This window comes from Mandrillus leucophaeus, unplaced genomic scaffold (assembly GCF_000951045.1).
Source record: "Mandrillus leucophaeus isolate KB7577 unplaced genomic scaffold, Mleu.le_1.0 Scaffold611, whole genome shotgun sequence".
NCBI classification, from domain to species: Eukaryota; Metazoa; Chordata; class Mammalia; order Primates; family Cercopithecidae; genus Mandrillus; species Mandrillus leucophaeus.
Window position 1 is genome coordinate 926473 of NW_012106598.1, and position 16775 is coordinate 943247.

At 45.5% G+C, this 16775-nt stretch overlaps 1 protein-coding gene across 3 annotated transcripts in view; it reads left to right on the top strand.

Moving 5' to 3' along the window:
• The window catches only part of MATN2 (matrilin 2), a 151249-nt gene that overhangs the window by 63747 nt on the left and 70727 nt on the right, over positions 1 to 16775 (top strand). For all 3 annotated transcript variants that reach the window (XM_011999998.1, XM_011999999.1, XM_012000000.1), the window contains exon 4: positions 11652 to 11774. In XM_011999998.1, coding sequence (XP_011855388.1) covers positions 11652 to 11774 — 123 coding nt within the window. The remainder of the gene's footprint in view (positions 1 to 11651; positions 11775 to 16775) is intronic.

The following is a 16775-nucleotide window of genomic DNA, read 5'->3' on the forward strand; positions in this document are numbered from 1 at the left end:
CTGTTGCCCAGGCTGGAGTGCAGTGGTGTGATCTCGGCTCACTGCAACCTCTGCCTCCTGGGTTCAAGCAATTCTCCTGCCTCAGCCTCCAAGTAGCTGGGTCTACAGGCACACGCCACCAAGCCTGACTAATTTTTTTATTTTTTATTTTTTATATTTTTAGTAGAGACAGGGTTTCACCATGTTGGCCAGGCTGGTCTTGAACTCCTGAACTCAGATCATCTGCCCACCTCAGCCTCCCAAAGTGTTGGGATTACAGGTGTGAGCCACTGCACCTGGCCAGAATGGATACATTTTAAAAGATTGACTATACCATGTGTTTGCAAAATTGGGAACTGGAATGCTTATACACCACCAGTGGTCATGTAAAATGGTTCCGCCACTCTGGAAAACAGTTTAGCGATTTCTTACAAAGTTAGATATTTATCTGTTATGTGACCCAGCCATTCCACTTTTAGATATTTACTCAAAAGAAATAAAAATTTATGTCTAAACAAAGATTTGAACACAAATGTTCACATCAGCTTTACTTGTAATAGCCCCAAGCTGAAAACAAGTCACATGTTGATTAACAGGTGAATGGGTGATACATTGCAATACATGCATCCTGTATAATACTCCTCTGCAGTGAAAAGAATGTGCTATTGACACTTGCAGCAGCCTGGATGCATCTCCAAATCACTGTGCTGAATGAAAGGAACCAGATCAAAAAAACAGTACATACCATGTGGTTCCATTTGTATAAAATTTTAGGAAATGGTATCTACTCAATAATGACAGAGAGCAGATTAGTGGGGTACTTGGGCTGAGGAGTGGGGAGCAGCAGGGAGAGGGATAGCAAAGCGGCATCAGGAAACTTGGGGGATGATGATGATGCTTATTATCTTGATTGCAGTGATGATATATTGATAAGCCTGATTTATCAAACTGTACACTTGAAATATGTGCAGTTTATTGTATGCCAGTTGTCACTCAATAAAGCTGACATTCATTAATCAGAACAAGGTTTCGGAAGCAAGTAGTGGTGCTGGACCAGACTACCTTTCTGGAATAGTTTGTTTGTGGCATCAGTGGAGGAGGAGAGAAGGAATGTAAGCGGGGATAGATTATGGAGCAATTTGATTCTCAAGCTAAGTTCCAACAGTGTCCTTTGTTGAGTAGGGGAACTGAACATGGTGTGTCAAGGGCAAAACCAGGTCATTTTAGTAAATTGGGGCCGGCAATAATGTGTGTGCTTAGAGATAGAGAGTGGGGCAGGGATGCCTTCACTCATCCGCTCATTCATTCAATACCCGTGGATTCCCCTCTATGGGCCTGGCACTCTTATGGCGTATTTTTCTTACATATTAGGGACCCAAGAAACATTCAGATCTTGGTTTCCCTTTTGCCCCCAACACAGAGAGAAGAATGTGAAAGATGGAATCAGAGAACAATTCTAATCGGTCCAGTCAATTCAGTGTATGTTTCTTACGCCCACAGAATTAAGTAGGAGACCACAGCAACCATCCCAGCCTCCGGGAGGAGTTTATGACATCAGATAGGTGATGGCTGGTGGGGTCAGAATAATTGAGACTGACAGATAACTTCAGAGAGGAAATCTAGTTTTCAGGGCAAACGGATGCGCCCAAGAGAGAGCCCACACACGTGGTTGGGTGCAGCTGGAGATGGAGAATTTGAGTTCAAGGAAAAGGTCTGGACAGTACGTGCTTGGTGGTGGTCATTGACCCTGAAAATAGATGAAATCTTGGAGGGAGAAAGCGGGTGTGGAAAGTGAAGGTCAGGATGTGAGCTCCGCGGCAGCCCACCGTCAGAGCTTGGGGCAAGGCTGGAAGGGTGAGCAGGCTGCACGCATACACACTCAAAGCAGCTGCCTTCCCTGACAATCAACAGCAGCCACCTGAGCTGTGGCTCAGCTGCTGTGAGCGGAAGCAGCGGGCTTGCTAAATGCCGTCATCCAGCTTCCCCTTAACCCTGGCTGTCAGACCTGGGCCTGGGAGCTTAGGGATCATTATGTGCAGTTTGCTCACCCTCTGGCTGTACCAGGACACAGCGTTTTCTACGAAAGGAGGAATCTGGGGTGAGTAGAGCCCCATGGGAGAACTGAGCTGACTAAATGTGAGTGGAGAAATGCCAATTATGAAAAAAATGTACACATCAGGGGAACATCAGCTTGAACCTTGTACAGCTTTTCCTCCGCTTGGCTGTTTTTATGAGCACCCAGGCAAATGGTTCTCAAAGTGTGGTCCCCGCGGAAAACAGTATCAGCTTTGCCCAGAACTTACTAGAAATGCAGGTTCCCAGGCTTACCCTAGACCTACTGAATCAGGATCTCTGGAACTGGGGCCCAAGAATGTGGGTTTTTCCAAGCCCTCCAGGGAATGTCGATGTTCGCTGCAGTTTAAGGACTACTGACTTAGATGTTTTAAATAAGATCTCTCCCTGGGAGCGTCCACTCCAAAGGGGGTTTATATTAATATCATGTGACAATGGTTTGGAAATTGAAAAGCACTCTACAAGAGCAGGACATTATTCTTGTTTATTTATTATTTTTGTCAACCTCATTCACTCAGATTTACCTGTATTTTAAAACTTTGTTTCAAAGATTCCCCCCTTTCTCCTTTTCCCTTCCCCAAGGAAAACCAAAATCTTGTTAGTGAACAGGAGAATTGATTGAGAAAAACTTCAACTGCTGCAGGAAAGGAGGAGACTAGGCACAGCTGGAGTTTGCCTGAAAGGATAGTTTTTCTCAGTGACATTGGGTTTGTTTTGTTTCTTTCAGTGTAGAAGCACGAGGCTGATGACTCATCTACCATGGACATCTTTAAATCCAAACTGCAGTTGTCAAAATAAGATTAGGGCTTTCAGACATGATGAAAGAGAGGGCATGGTCTCGAAAAGGCAAGCTTGGGTTTTCCCTGCATTTGTGGAGCCCCTAACTCGTAGCAAGCTTTCCTGTGGGAGTGGTCAGAGACCCCATCGTTACCCAGCTGAGTGAAATGGCAACCCTGATAACCCATTTCTCCTTCTCTTGCTGTGATAAACAATTTCTTTCTTTCGTTCTTTCTTTTTTTGAGACGGAGTTTCTCTCTGTCGCCCAGGCTGGAGTACAGTGGCGCGATCTCGGCTCACTGCAAGCTCTGCCTCCCGGGTTCACGCCATTCTCCTGCCTCAGCCTCCCAAGTAGCTGGGACTACAGGCGCCCGCCACCACGCCCGGCTAATTTTTTTGTATTTTTAGTAGAGACGGGTTTGCACCGTGTTAGCCAGGATGGTCTCGATCTCCTGACCTTGTGATCCGCCCGCCTCGGCCTCCCAAAGTGCTGGGATTACAGGCGTGAGCCACCGCACCTGGCCGAATGAACAATTTCTGATTTCTACATCTCAGGTTAAATAACACCAAGAGCTATAAAAAGTAGAGGGTGTGTTCTAAAGGTGTTCATTTACTTTAACTCCAAAGATGAGATTAAACTGTCATTGGTGTCAACAGCATGCAGTGCAGCTTGTCTAAAATTCTGAAACATTGGTAAAAACCCTTTGATTTAGCCCTGGATGATGGCCAAAGCGTTCGCCCCATTCTTCGTGCTCCCCCGTCAGTTCTCCCTCCTTCCGGTGTAAGCAGATGAAAGTTTCCAAATTCTCTGGACTGAGATGCAGGCGCCAGGATTTCTAAGGGAAGGCGCTTACATCTAGGGTGCATGGGAGCCTCTGGGGAAACGGTGGTTGGGTTTGAGCACAGCTTTGGGGCTCTTGGCAGCAAATCTTCACTCATTAGTTTCACCTGGGAAGACTGAGTTATCCCTCTTAAAACTCTCCAGGCACTGAAAGAAGCAAGCAGATTTTGCTGACTGTCAGATACATGCTAATGGTTGCTCCCTGGCAAGGCATAGCTCAAATTTGGCCAGGTCTTTTGTTATGAAATTCCAAATTACCTACTTTGCTGTACCACTTCAATTCAGCATAGAACTCAAAAACCAAACTTAACCAGAGATACATTTTTAGAATGTTAGGATCTAATATTCATGTTTGTAGGATTTTTTTTTTTTTTTTTTTTTTTTTTGAGACAGGGCCTTGCTCTGTCACCCAGGCTGGAGTGCAGTAGCACAATCATAGCTCACTGCATCCTGGAACTCCCTGGCTGAAATGATCCTCCCACCTCAGCCTCCCTGATAGCTGGGACTACAGGCGTGTGCCACTGTGCCTGGCTAATTTTTTGATTTTCTGTAGAGACAAGATCTCTTTCTGTTGCCTAGGCTGGTCTTGATCCTCCTGCCTTGGCCTCCCAAAGTGCTGGGATTACAGGTGTGAGCCACTGTGCCAGCCCATAGTTGTAGCTTTTATAGGTACCTAATAAAGTGAAACTATTAGAATTGGGATGTGAGCAAAATTTGGTTGAAGTTCACCTCTCTCCCATGCTTAAGTAGTCATGCGCTACTGACACTTTTCTTTTCCCCCTTGATTTAGGAAAGGAGAAGGATGCTAACATGTGTTGAATATTTACTGTGAGCCAGGCACGGTGGCCTACACCTGTGAGCCCTGCACTTTGGGAGGTCGAGGCGGGTAGATCGCTTGAGCTCATGAGTTCAAGACAAGCCTGTCCAACATGGTGAAACCCTGTCTCTACAAATAATACAAAAGTCAGCTGGGTGTGATGGTGCATACCTGTAGTCCCAGCTACTCAGGAGGCTGAGGTGGAAGGATTGCTTAAGCTCGGGAAGCGGAGGTTGCAGTGAGCCTAGATATTGTGCCATTGCACTCTAGCCTGGGTAACAGAGCCAGACCTTGACTCAAAAAAATTAAAAAAAAAAAAAAAAAATCTACTGTGAGACAGATGCTTTGCCCATCTAGATGATCTCACTCAACCCTACAAATAAGATATTTAACCTCTTTATTAAAATGGAATCTGTCTAAAGTCCCTTACTTGAAGTCGTCACCCAGCTGGGGCCAAGTCTGGCTCCAAAGTCGGTATTTTTTTCACCTGCCTGCCTCACCCCTACCTTTTCTGAGGAGATGTAACTGACTTCCTGTCCTCCCCCAGTGGTAGTTCCCTTTATCATTTTTCATATCACCTCTTTCAGGTCCAAATAAAAATTTGGAGAAGGTCGAAATCATCTTTTCATTTCACACTGTTAAAAATGGAAGCCTGCTCTCTCACCACTCTCAACTCCCCTTTCCTGCTTATAACGTATCACAGATTTTTACCTATTTGCTTTGTTTACTATCAATCTTCTGTCAGTGATGTGCTGCTAAATGTTTAACAATCAGGTCTCCAGGAGACAAAAGCTCTGATTTGGAGTGTCTGCCAATTTCCGTGGTGTAAATACTCCCACCATGGACATTTCAAGCTACCAAGATGCACATCATCCTGTGAGTCAGTACGAGCTGCCTCTAGCACATGACTGGTCCCTCACTGGACCATCAGCTCTATAAGGGAAGGAATTTTTTTTTTTTGTCCACTTATTCCCTGTTGTTTCCCCAGCACTCTGAACCATTTCATCATGGAATAGATTTATTCATTCAGTCATCCACAAATCCTTTTAAAATGGGCCACATGTCAGATGCTAGATATCTGAACTAGTGCACTGAGCAAGACATGCACTGTGGCTGCCCTATGTGGCAGGTGAAATAGACATGAAATAATTAGTTGCAAATGAAGTATTAAATTATCATTGTGATGAGGATTACGAAGGGAAACTCTGAGGGAGGACTTCACCCCTAGTGGTAGGTCAGAGCTTCCTGAGAAAGCAGACTTTCAGGTGAGTCCTAAAGGAGGTATGAGAGTTAGGTAGGGGAAAGGAGGTGAGGAAGAGGCTTGGGCATTCTAGGCAGAAGGAATGGCCTGTGCAAAGGTCCCAAGGTGTGAAGAAGCTTGATTTGAAAATGGAGAGGGCCGTGTAAATGGAGCAGAGAAAATAAGAGGAGGCTTGAGATAAGACTGGAGAGGTGAAGGGGTGGGCCTTGTAGCTCCCTTGACCATCACATTAGAGTTTGTGGACTTCATCCTAAAGCAGTGATAAGCCATTAAGGGTTTTAAGCAGAAGAGAGGCAGGAGCAGATTACTCTGGCTACAGGAGAATGCTAGGCTGGGATGAATACAGTTAAGAGGTTGCCATGGCTGTTCAGCCAAGAGATGATGGTGGCTCCATGGTGGCAGGGGAGATGAAGAGAAGTAAATCCAGGATTGACTGGATCTGAGGGGTACAGGAGAGGGAGGAACCCCATGACTTTCAAGTTTCTGTTGCCATCTTTGGCCCCAGGGTAAAAGTTAGCTATTCTAAAAATTCATCTTTGCTAAAGGGAAATTAAAGAATACTTCAGAATCATCCCCAGCTGTCCCATTTCTGCCCAGTGACATTTATTAATTGAGACAGTGCTCTAGGCTGCCCAGCAAGGGAGGCTGTCAAGTCAACAATAGATGGCTACTAAGCACCGACTGTGTGAAGTGCATGGCATTATACAGGCACCGTAAGGAACACAAAAACTTAGAGAGATGGCCCTGTCCTTCACAGAGCTTACAAGAGTAGGTAAGAGAGATGAGTTAGGAACACCTGACGACCCTGTGCTTGTGTCACATGAGCATGAGTTCATTCATCCATTCAACAAGTACTTGTTGAGCAAGGACAATGTGCCAGGCACTGTGCTAAATACCGGGACGCGGTGGATAGCAGGGCACACAGGTTCCCTAACTGTCATGACAGCTTTTCTGGAGTCCATAGCTGGGGGCTGGCTCTGAGATGTCATTGTGCTCTTGATGCAGGACAAGTGAGCCCCAAGGTGGGGCTTAGCCCATGAAGGTTCTTGGCTTTATCCAGGAAAGAATTCAAGGGCAAACAGAGGTAGAAGTGAACAGCTTTATTGACAAGACAGTGTTACAGCCCTGGCAGTGTTACGCCTCTGTGACTGCTCCTGCAGAGCAGGGCTATCCTTATATGCAGAGAGTGGGTAGTAGCTCAGGGCAGTTTTACAGTCATATTTATACCCACTTTTTTTTTTTTTTTTTGAGATGGAGTTGCCCAGGCTGGAGTGCAGTGGCATGATCTCAGATCACTGCAACCTCTGCCACCCAGGTTCAAGTGATTCTCCTGCCTCAACCTCCCAAGTAACTGGGATTACAGGCACCTGCCACCACACCTGGCTAATTTTGTATTTTTAATAGAGATGGGGTTTCACCATGTTGGCCAGACTGGTCTTGAACTCTTGACATCACATGATATACCAGCCTTGGTCTCCGAAAGTGCTGGAATTACAGGTGTGATACCAGTGGCCTATACCCACTTTTAATTGCATGCAGATTAAGGGGCAGTTTATGCAGCAATTTCTAGGGAAGGGATAGTAGCTCTTGGGTTGTCAGGTCATTGACCTGGAGAGGGGTGGTAACTCCCAGGTGTTGCCATGGCAATGGTAAACTGCCATGTCACACTGGTGGGCGTGTCTTATGGAAAGCTGCTTCTGCCCCAGTCCTGTTTTTGCTAGTCCTCAGTTTGATCCTGTGTCCAAGCCCCGCCTCTGGTGTTGAGTCCTGCCGCCTACCTCACTCTGAGCCCTCCTCTGGTATGTGAGTACCTTTTGCTGGGGATGAGAAGAGGCACAGAGACTTGGAGAGAATTTTGTTCCCATCTCAGTCATCTTCTGAGGACCCCACATCTGACGGAGGAGGCTATTCTTAGGATTTTAGGACCATCTCTCCTGGGAGGCAGGGCATCTGGGCCTTTTTCATTGTTCATTCAGCAAATGAACTCTTATGGAGGCCAAATACATGTGCTAGGACACTGTGCTAGGCTCTGGGGGGTCAAAACTGACCTGTTTATATTGGGGCAGACAGCCGTGATCAAGTCCTTCCAATACCATGGGATCAGTGCCTAAATGCTAGAGCGGAGCCATATCTATATTGCTGTAGGGACACGGGGGAAGAAGCCTTAAGTCCAGCCAGCTTGAAGGAGGCTTCCCACAGGAGGTGACATTTGACTGGGGCTGTGAGCCATTCACAGGGGTCACCAGGTGGAGAAGGTGGAAGGCTGTGTTGGGGTAGGGGGAGCTCTGGATGCAGTGCTTGTCATACTTCAGTGAAATCCTCCTGGCCTCAGAGAGAAAGAAGGGCTGTTTTTCAAAAGCATAAGGAATCATCCAAAAACATCTGTATTTGTTTCAAAAGGAAATGGCCACTGCCAGAAAAACAGCAAAGTTGTTTTGTCAGAACCCAGTCTGTATTTATTCCTTTGTCTTTGTTTAATTAGATTAATCCCTGAATGGTTTCCCTTGGGTCGGTACAAATCACTCATGGCCATAAATCCCCAACAATTCTAAAAACAGTAAGGAAGGACAATCTGCATGGAGCCAACTGGCAAGCTTGCTGTTTGTGGGACAGTTCTGGGATGCAAGAGTAATCTCGCACCCGCACATAGGTGTTTGGGGTTCTTTTAGCCTCTTGGAGAGGTGAGCAAGGACAAAAATCACTCAGATTTGTTTAGAAGAGGAAAGCTGAACCTTAGGGTCTCAGTCATTAAAGGGGGAGACTGACTCCTGGATCTGGGCCCCTTCCCCATGGAGGATTGTGAGGACCTTTTATCTGTTAGGTTCAATGACATTCAGCCTGGCTGCACACTGGGGCCACCTGGGGACTTTGACAAACACCACTGCCCAAATCCCACCCCCTACCAGTCTAATTTAATTGTGGTGGGGAGTACCTTGGCATGGAGATTTTCAAAGGTCCCTGCTGCTTCTGCAGATGGGAGCTTGCAGTTACTCACAGACTCTTCTGTGGATATCCCAGCCCATCCTGAAAGGAACAAGCATGTCCTTGCCTTGCTCTGCCTACCCTGTGCAGGGAAGCCTTTTAGAAAAAAAGATTGTTCCTTCGAAGTCCTGGTTCATTGCTTTTGAAATGGTACTTTCAAAAGGGTTCACTTGTAATAGGTTGATTTTTTTCTTCCTCCATTATTATAAAAGTTCCTGTTAGAAAATATGAAATCAGACAATTATAAATAAAAGAATGAAAAATCACCTGTGTTCACGCCACTACTTGGTAACCATGGTAGGCAGAGTTCCTGCCAGACCCCTGATGGGGGCAAGGCAGCATCTGCAGTAGAGATTGGGAGGACCCAGGTGGAGAAGTTGCTGCCACCCTTCCAGAGCTGGTTCCAACATGCTGGAGTGTCACCTCCTAGTCGTCAGGACTTTGTGCAGGGACACTGCCCACCCACTTAGGGAGCTTAGAGTCTGGTAAGCTCCAAGACACAGTACATCCGTCACTCCATAAACACATAGGTAGTTAACATTATGATTTATGCCGGAAGGGAAAGTTTTCTTGGCACTTCTCTTAGGGATTTTTATCATGTCCTGCCTCGCATGTTAGTTATTTAGGTGGCATCTAACAGCCGCTCTGGCATTTCTGTTCCTCAAATGGGGTCAGTTTGTTCTTCAGGACCTTTGCATTCACTGTTCTTTTGGCCGAAAATACTCTTCCTAAAGCTTCTTGTTACTACCCGCTAGTAGAATACAAGCTGTGTGACAGCAGAAACCCCTTGTCTGTTTTGTGCACCACGATATCCCCAATGCCCAGGACATAGTAGGTGCCCAACACATATTTACTGAGTAAATGAATGACTATCGTATGATTCAGACATTTCTTATATTTCTGGCCTAGCTGATTTAGGTTTTGTCATTCTTTGATTACTCACTATGATTTTTGTATTTGCTGAAGTTTTCTTCTGGTTATGGGTGTTGTCCTTACATCTGAATCCATTGGAAATCTACATTGGACATTCTGGTTGGTGTTCCTAATTGGAAATGTAAGATATAAACATACTGCTGAGAGGTAAAACAATTTGTGTCTATAAGGCTTTTTTTTTTCATCTGCTTTATTGATTTGGGAGTGAAAATACTTCCTTTAGAATTTTAAAACCAGAATTCTTATTTGTAGAATCTTAGACCTAAGCGTTTTTAAAATGCAATGATGTAAGTTTTCATGTTTAAAATTGTTTAATGCATTTAATAGAGATGTTGAATCAAATCAGCTTTTATCTTTTTAAAAATCAATGTGATATTTTATATTTATCTAAAAGCATAATAAACTATGAAATTCAAAGATCTAGAAGATGATATTAAAATGTAGCCATTGGATTCAGTAATTAATCAAGCTTTCTAGGTAATTAAGTTTTTTAAAATCATACCTGTTGTAGTGATAGCTTTTTTTTTTTTTAGACAGAGTCTCATTCTGTCACCCAGGCTGGAGTGCAATGGTGTGATCTTGGCTCACTGCAACCTCTACCTCCCGGGTTCAAGCCTTTCTCCTGCCTCAGCCTCCCACCTTCCGAGTAGCTGGGATTACAGGCGCGTGCCACCACGCCAAGCTGATTTTTGTATTTTTAGTAGAGACAGGGTTTCACCATGTTGATCAGGCTGGTCTCAAACTTCTGACCTCAGAAGATCCGCCCGCCTCAGCCTCCCAAAGTGTTTGGATTACAGGCTTGAGCCACCGCACCTGGCCAGTGATAGCTTTTAACCAGAGAAAATTCTCTTCAATATATTCAACCCCTTTAATGCTCTCTGATTGTCTCCCGTTTTAATGGTAAAATCACTGGTACAGCTAGCTGTTTCATGGTATCCGAGCTGTTCTCCTTGCTGGGAAATAGTGTCAGAGACTGAGTCAGTGATGGATGGAAGACGCCTTTAATATTTTCATCCACCAACATATTCTTAGTTCTGTTGCAGTAGATGCATACTATAAGTCTGTTCATATATTGCATGTGAATAAACAGCCAGAGCTTAGCACTTTGTGGACACGGAATAAATATTTGACCAAAATAAGACCACGAATAGGCATGTATGTATTTCTCCTTGGTAATGTTTGTTACCTCTCCCTAACCTCTTTTGGCTTCTCCATTTTCCTCGTTTGTTCCTAGGATGAATAAATAGAGCACAAAGAGGGTTTTCAAAGAGCTTTGTCTCATTCCTCCTTATACCAGCAACAGAGCGAGACTCCATCTCAAAAAAATTATTTAATGTATTTCATAGAGGTGATGAGTAATTCCAACTTTGAAAAATGTGTTATATTTATTTTTATATTATTTCTTTATTTTGAAACAGAGACTCGCTCTGTCGTCCAAGCTTGAGGGCAGTGGCATAATCTCGGCTCACTGCAACCTCCGCCTCCCGAGTTCAAGCGATTCTCCTGCCTCAGCCTCCTGAGTAGCTGGGATTACAAGCACACACCACCACGCTCAACTAATTTTTGTATTTTTAGTAGAGATGAGGTTTCACCATGTTGGCCAGGCTGGTCTCCAACTCCTGACCTCAAGTGATCCGCCCACCTCGGCCTCCCATAGTGCTGGGATTACAGGCGTGAGCTGCTGTGCCTGACTGAAAAATGTGTTTTTATATACACGCAGAAACTCACCTGGAAAGAAAACTCACCAAAGTGTTAACAGTGGTTGCCTCTGGGTGGGGGGATTACAGGTGGGGGGATTACAGGTGAATTTTGTTTTATCTATTTTTTAATGCTTTCCAAATTTTCTACTATGATCACACATCAAATCCTATAATGTTTTTAAAAGTTACTTTGGTGAGGGCTCTGGAGCTGCTTGTTGCTTCGCCCTGGGCTGGAGGCGTTCTCAGGTGTGCCTGACGTTGTGTTCTAACAGCGTGACTTTGCCTCAGTCCAGGATCTGTGTGCCATGGAGGACCACAACTGTGGGCAGCTCTGTGTGAATGTGCCGGGCTCCTTCGTCTGCCAGTGCTACAGTGGCTACGCCCTGGCTGAGGACGGGAAGAGCTGTGTGGGTGAGTATCCCTCCAGCTGGGCTTGGTGGGGAAGGACAAGTTAAGCATGGTGAGGAGGAGGGGAGACTCACATGTACCTCCCACATATTCATTTCCTCACCTTTGGGTTTCCACAAAGTGCTCAGTTGTTTAGTGTAGTTGTTAGGCAGAATTTGAACTTTAAAAGCTTCATTTATGGCTGAGGTCAGTGTTTTCTCATTCTGGGTCTCCAGTAAAAGGAACACATATGGTAATCCATGCAAATGTAACTGTGTGTTACTGCGTCTCTTGAAAAGGATCGGGTGGATTTTCTTCAACTTTGGAGGGTATGTTTGGAATGGCCTGACTTACATAGAGCTCATGTGTTATATATGAAATTTACTTGGGTGAGTTGCTGAGTGACACCTCAAAGACAACAGGCAGCTTTCCTCCCTAATGTCACCTATAGCTCAGTGAGAGGCCAAAGTGACTTCCAGGTGGAAGAGCCCAGCCATATGGGCTCAGCGTAATCAGATAGCGTGGTCAGAGGAGACTAGCAGTAGCCTCAAACACAAGCCCAGGTAATGAGGCTCAAGGGCAGTGTTTGATGCTGCAGACATCCCCCGTTTGTCTACAAAGCCTTTGCAACTTAACATGGCCTCATTCCTCCTTATACCAACAAACAGTGCCTGGCGGATAGCAGGTGTTTCATAAACTGAACTGAATACTTATGAGGCAGAAAATCTAGAAGGAAAAGAACTTGACTGACATCAAAAGTGGAATGTAAATTTTCTGCTAAATCCTGCATTTTGTCTTCTGTGTTCTATTGTTTTCAGGGCCCTATTTTATTTTGCTTCTCACAAACAAGGTATGCTTATTTTTTTTGCACATAGAATTTGCATTTCCCAGCACACCTTAATTCTTGGCTAGGGATATGGAAGGCAAAAACAAAACAAAACAAAACAACAACAAAACAATAGCATAGGTGGTAGCCTGCAATTGGCAGGTGAGTGATGAGAGTATCATGAGTGTGTTTTTACACACTGGTAGGAATGAAGGCAACCTTTGCCTCTGACTCTCATCAGAGGGCCACAAATGCAGCTGGTCTCCTGGGCCTTAGGGTTGTTTTTCTTCTTAATCTGCGGGTGGTGGTCATGATAGAGTGGCAGGGTACCACACCCACTACCACTAGCAAAAAAGAAGCCAACATATATGCCTATGGTTATTTTTGCTTCATTAATTTTTATTATGCAAGTAATACCCCTTTATAGAAAAACTTAAACAGATGAGAAAAATCACTATTAATAGGTTATTGTATTTTCTACCAGACTTTCTCCATATAAATATCTACTTTAAAACATTTTGTTGGCCAGGCGCGATGGCTCACGTCTGTAATCCCAGTACTATGGGAGGCCAAGGCGGGCAGATCACTTGAAGTCAGGAGTTTGAGACTACCCTGGCCAATATGGTGAAACCTCATCTCTACTAAAAACACAAAAATTAGCTGGGCCTGGTGGCATGCCCCTGTAGTTTCAGCTACTTGGGAGAGTGAGGCAGGAGAATCACTTGAACCCAGGAGGCGGATTTTGCAGTGAGCTGAGATTGTGCCACTGCACTCCAGCCTGGGCAACAGAGCAAGACTCGTCTCAAACAAACAAAAAATATTTTGTAAAGATTTAACAAAATGAGGTCACACTGTCTATTTTGTTTTATAACCTGCTTTCCCCGCCTGCCTCCGCCCCACTGTTTGTTAATTGGGTAGAAACTCTGAGTGCTGTGCGGTCAGGAGGAAATCGAGCCATTTTGAGTTAGGCGGGTAGAGGAGCTTCAGGAAACAGGATGAGGGTAATTGGTTGATTAGGACAAGGGGAGGGACAGCAGAACACAGGGCTTGCTTGGTCACAAGGAATAGATGGGGCAGGAAGCCCACCTTGACCCATGGGAAACTGGAGGCCACTGAAAAACCCATTTCTCTGAGTGTTTCCAAATAATTACCTGCTTGTCCATGTGTAGTAGAGAACCATTGTATCTCTGAGGATTTTGCTGTAATTTTTGGGATTTGACATTTATTGAAGAGCTACATGCATGAGAGGGTAGATGCTGTCATTGCCAGAGAGCTTTGGCGTGCTGTTTATTAGAGATGGGCGTCTCTCTGTGGCTGCTTGTTTGCGTATAAGAATGTCTGCATTTTCTCAGAGGGGATCCACTCCGAAGAGTGGGAAAATGGGAGAGACTGCATCCCATTGCAACCCAGGTCTCCTCCGTCAGATGATCCTAGCATCACCAGCCTTACCACTTTTCCCCAATGCCCTTTGTAGTGATTCACCAAGCACCCGATCTGTTACAGGCTGGGAGTGAGATGATTAAGCAGCCAGGACCTTTGTTGCCAGTAGCCTTTCTTAGGGACTCCAAACTAAATCCCACAAGGTTATTTGCTGCTCAATAGGGCTATGGTGAGTGCAAAGCAAATGGTAGAGAAAATAGAGGCCACAGAAAGTCAGAGAGAGACATCCTAATGGCTAGCCTGGAAGATCTGAGTGTGGAAGGAAGGGTGGCAATTGGACAAATGTCCAAGGCAGGGGGAGATATGAAGGGCAGTGACTGTGGAGGTGGCAATGCTCTTCAAGCATTAGAGCTAAGGCTGGCCTGGGAGGGGCAGGGCCAGCTCCCGGGAGCTGGTAGGTCAGAGAGTCTGTTACAGTGAGAAGGCCAAACTGAAAGCTAACCAGGTGGCCTAACCTGAGGGCTGGAAGGGGCTTATCAAAGATGGAGACTCCAGATATCAGACTTAGAGCAGAAAATTTAGAGGAGAGAAGAGACTGGTGAGGACTCTGGACATATTCCATTAGTAGCTGATCTGAGGTGGCCTGTGTATAGATGGCAAGGTAACATTAAGAACAGAGTGATCATACCTCCCAGTTAATACAGGACAATACCAGTTTATGTCCTGTGGACCAATTCTTTTTTTTTTCTTTTTTTTTTGAGTCTTGCTCTGTTGCCCAGGCCATGATCACAGCTTTGCAGCCTCGATCACCTGGGCTCAAGAAACAGTCCCATCTCAGCCTCCTGAGTAGCTGGGACCATGTGTGTGCACCACTGTGCCCGGCTAATTTATTTTTTTTAGAGACAGGGTCTCTGTACATTGTCTAGGCTGGTCTCAATCTCCTGGGCTCAAATGATCCTCCTGCCTTAGGCCTCCCAAAGTGTTGGGATTACAGGTGTGAGCCACCTCACTTGATGCCATTTCTTTTTATTTTTAGACAGGGTCTCACTCTGTTACCCAGACTGGAGTGCAGTGGCATGACCTCGGCTCACTGCAATCTCCGCCCCCCAGGCTCACACGATCCTCCCACTTCAGACTCCCAAGTAGCTGGGACCGCAGGTGCATACCACACATCTGGCTAATTTTTTGTATTTTTGGTAGAGATGGGGTCTCGCTATGTTGCCCAGGCTGGTCTTGAACTCCTGAGCTCAAGCAAGCCACCTGCCTTGGCCTCCTTAAGTGCAGGGATTACAGGCATGAGCCACTGCACCCGGCTGACCCCATTTCTTACCCAGCTGACCTCATTTCTTGATGGCACATATTTTCACTTTGAAAAGGGTTCCAGTTTGGATGGTAAATTACATAATCACCCTAGTTAAGGCTGTCCAATTTTGACTTAAACTGTTAAGCTCAGCAGAGAATTCCTGTAGGCATGAAGTAGAGATGAAGCTGAAGACAGCAGAAGGAACTGGATTGTTCAGGGTTTTGAAAATCAGATGTAAAGCCTAGATTTTATCTCTGAAGAAGAGCCACTGAAAGGTTTATATTTGGGTGACAAATGCAAAGCTTCATTTTTAGGAAGTGTAACCTCATGGGAATCGCAGGGTATATTCCAGGAGGATGACAAGAAGTGGGAATACCAGATAGGGGACTGTGGCAGTTATCAGGTGAGAGAGGACAGGAGCCAGCCAGGATTTGAGGTGTGACTATAGGAAAGGAGAGGGAGACAGTAAGGAATGAAAGGAGGTGCTATACATAAACGGAACAAGGAAAAGTCAAAAGTAACTCTAGGCCAGGTACTGTGGCTCATGTCTGTAATCCTAGTACTTTGGGAGGCCTAGGTAGGAGGATTGCTTAAGCCCAGGAGTTCAAGACCAACCTGGGCCACAAGGTGAGACCTCATCTCTACCAAAAAATAAAAAAATTAGCTGGGCATGACTAGATGCGGTGGCTCATGCCTGTAATCCCAACACTTTGGGAGGCTGAGGCAAGCAGATCACCTGAGGTCGGGAGTTTGTGACCAGCCTGGCCAACATGAGGAAACCTGGCTCTACTAAAAAAAAAAATACAAAATTGGTCGGGCATGGTGGTGGTCATCTGTAGTCCCAGCTACTCTAGAGGCTGAGGCAGGAGAATCACTTGAGCCCGGGAGGCAGAGGTTGCAGCGAGCCAAGGTTGTGCCATTGCACTCCAGCCTGGGCAACAAGAGCAAAACTCCGTCTCAAAAAAAAAAATTAGCCAAGCATGTTGGCACGTGCCTGTGGTTCCAGCTACTTGGGAGGCTGAGGTGGGAGGATTGCTTGAGTCCAGGAGATCAAGGCTACAGTGAGTCGTGTTCACACCACTTTACTCCAGCCTAGGCAACAGAGCGAGACCTTCCCTCAAAAAAAAAGGCTCCATGATCTTGAGCTTCCATGACTCTGAGAGTGATGGCAACAGTGATAGAAGAGTGATGGAATAGATTTTCAAAAAGATAAGGCCAAGTGTGGTGGCTCATGCCTGTAAACCTAGGATTTTGTGAGGCCAAGGTGGGAGAATTGCTTGAGACCAGGAGTTCTAGACAGGCCTGGGCAACAAAGCAAGGCCCGTATCTACAAAAAAATTAAGAAATTAGCTGGGCATGGTGGTGCACACCTGAAGTCCTGGCTACTCAAGAGGCTGAAGTGGGAGGATTGCTTGAGCCCAGGATGTTGAGACTATAATGGGCCATGATAGTGCCACTGCACACTAGCCTGGGCAACAGAGGAAGACCTTGTCTCAAAAAAAAAAAAAAAAAAAAG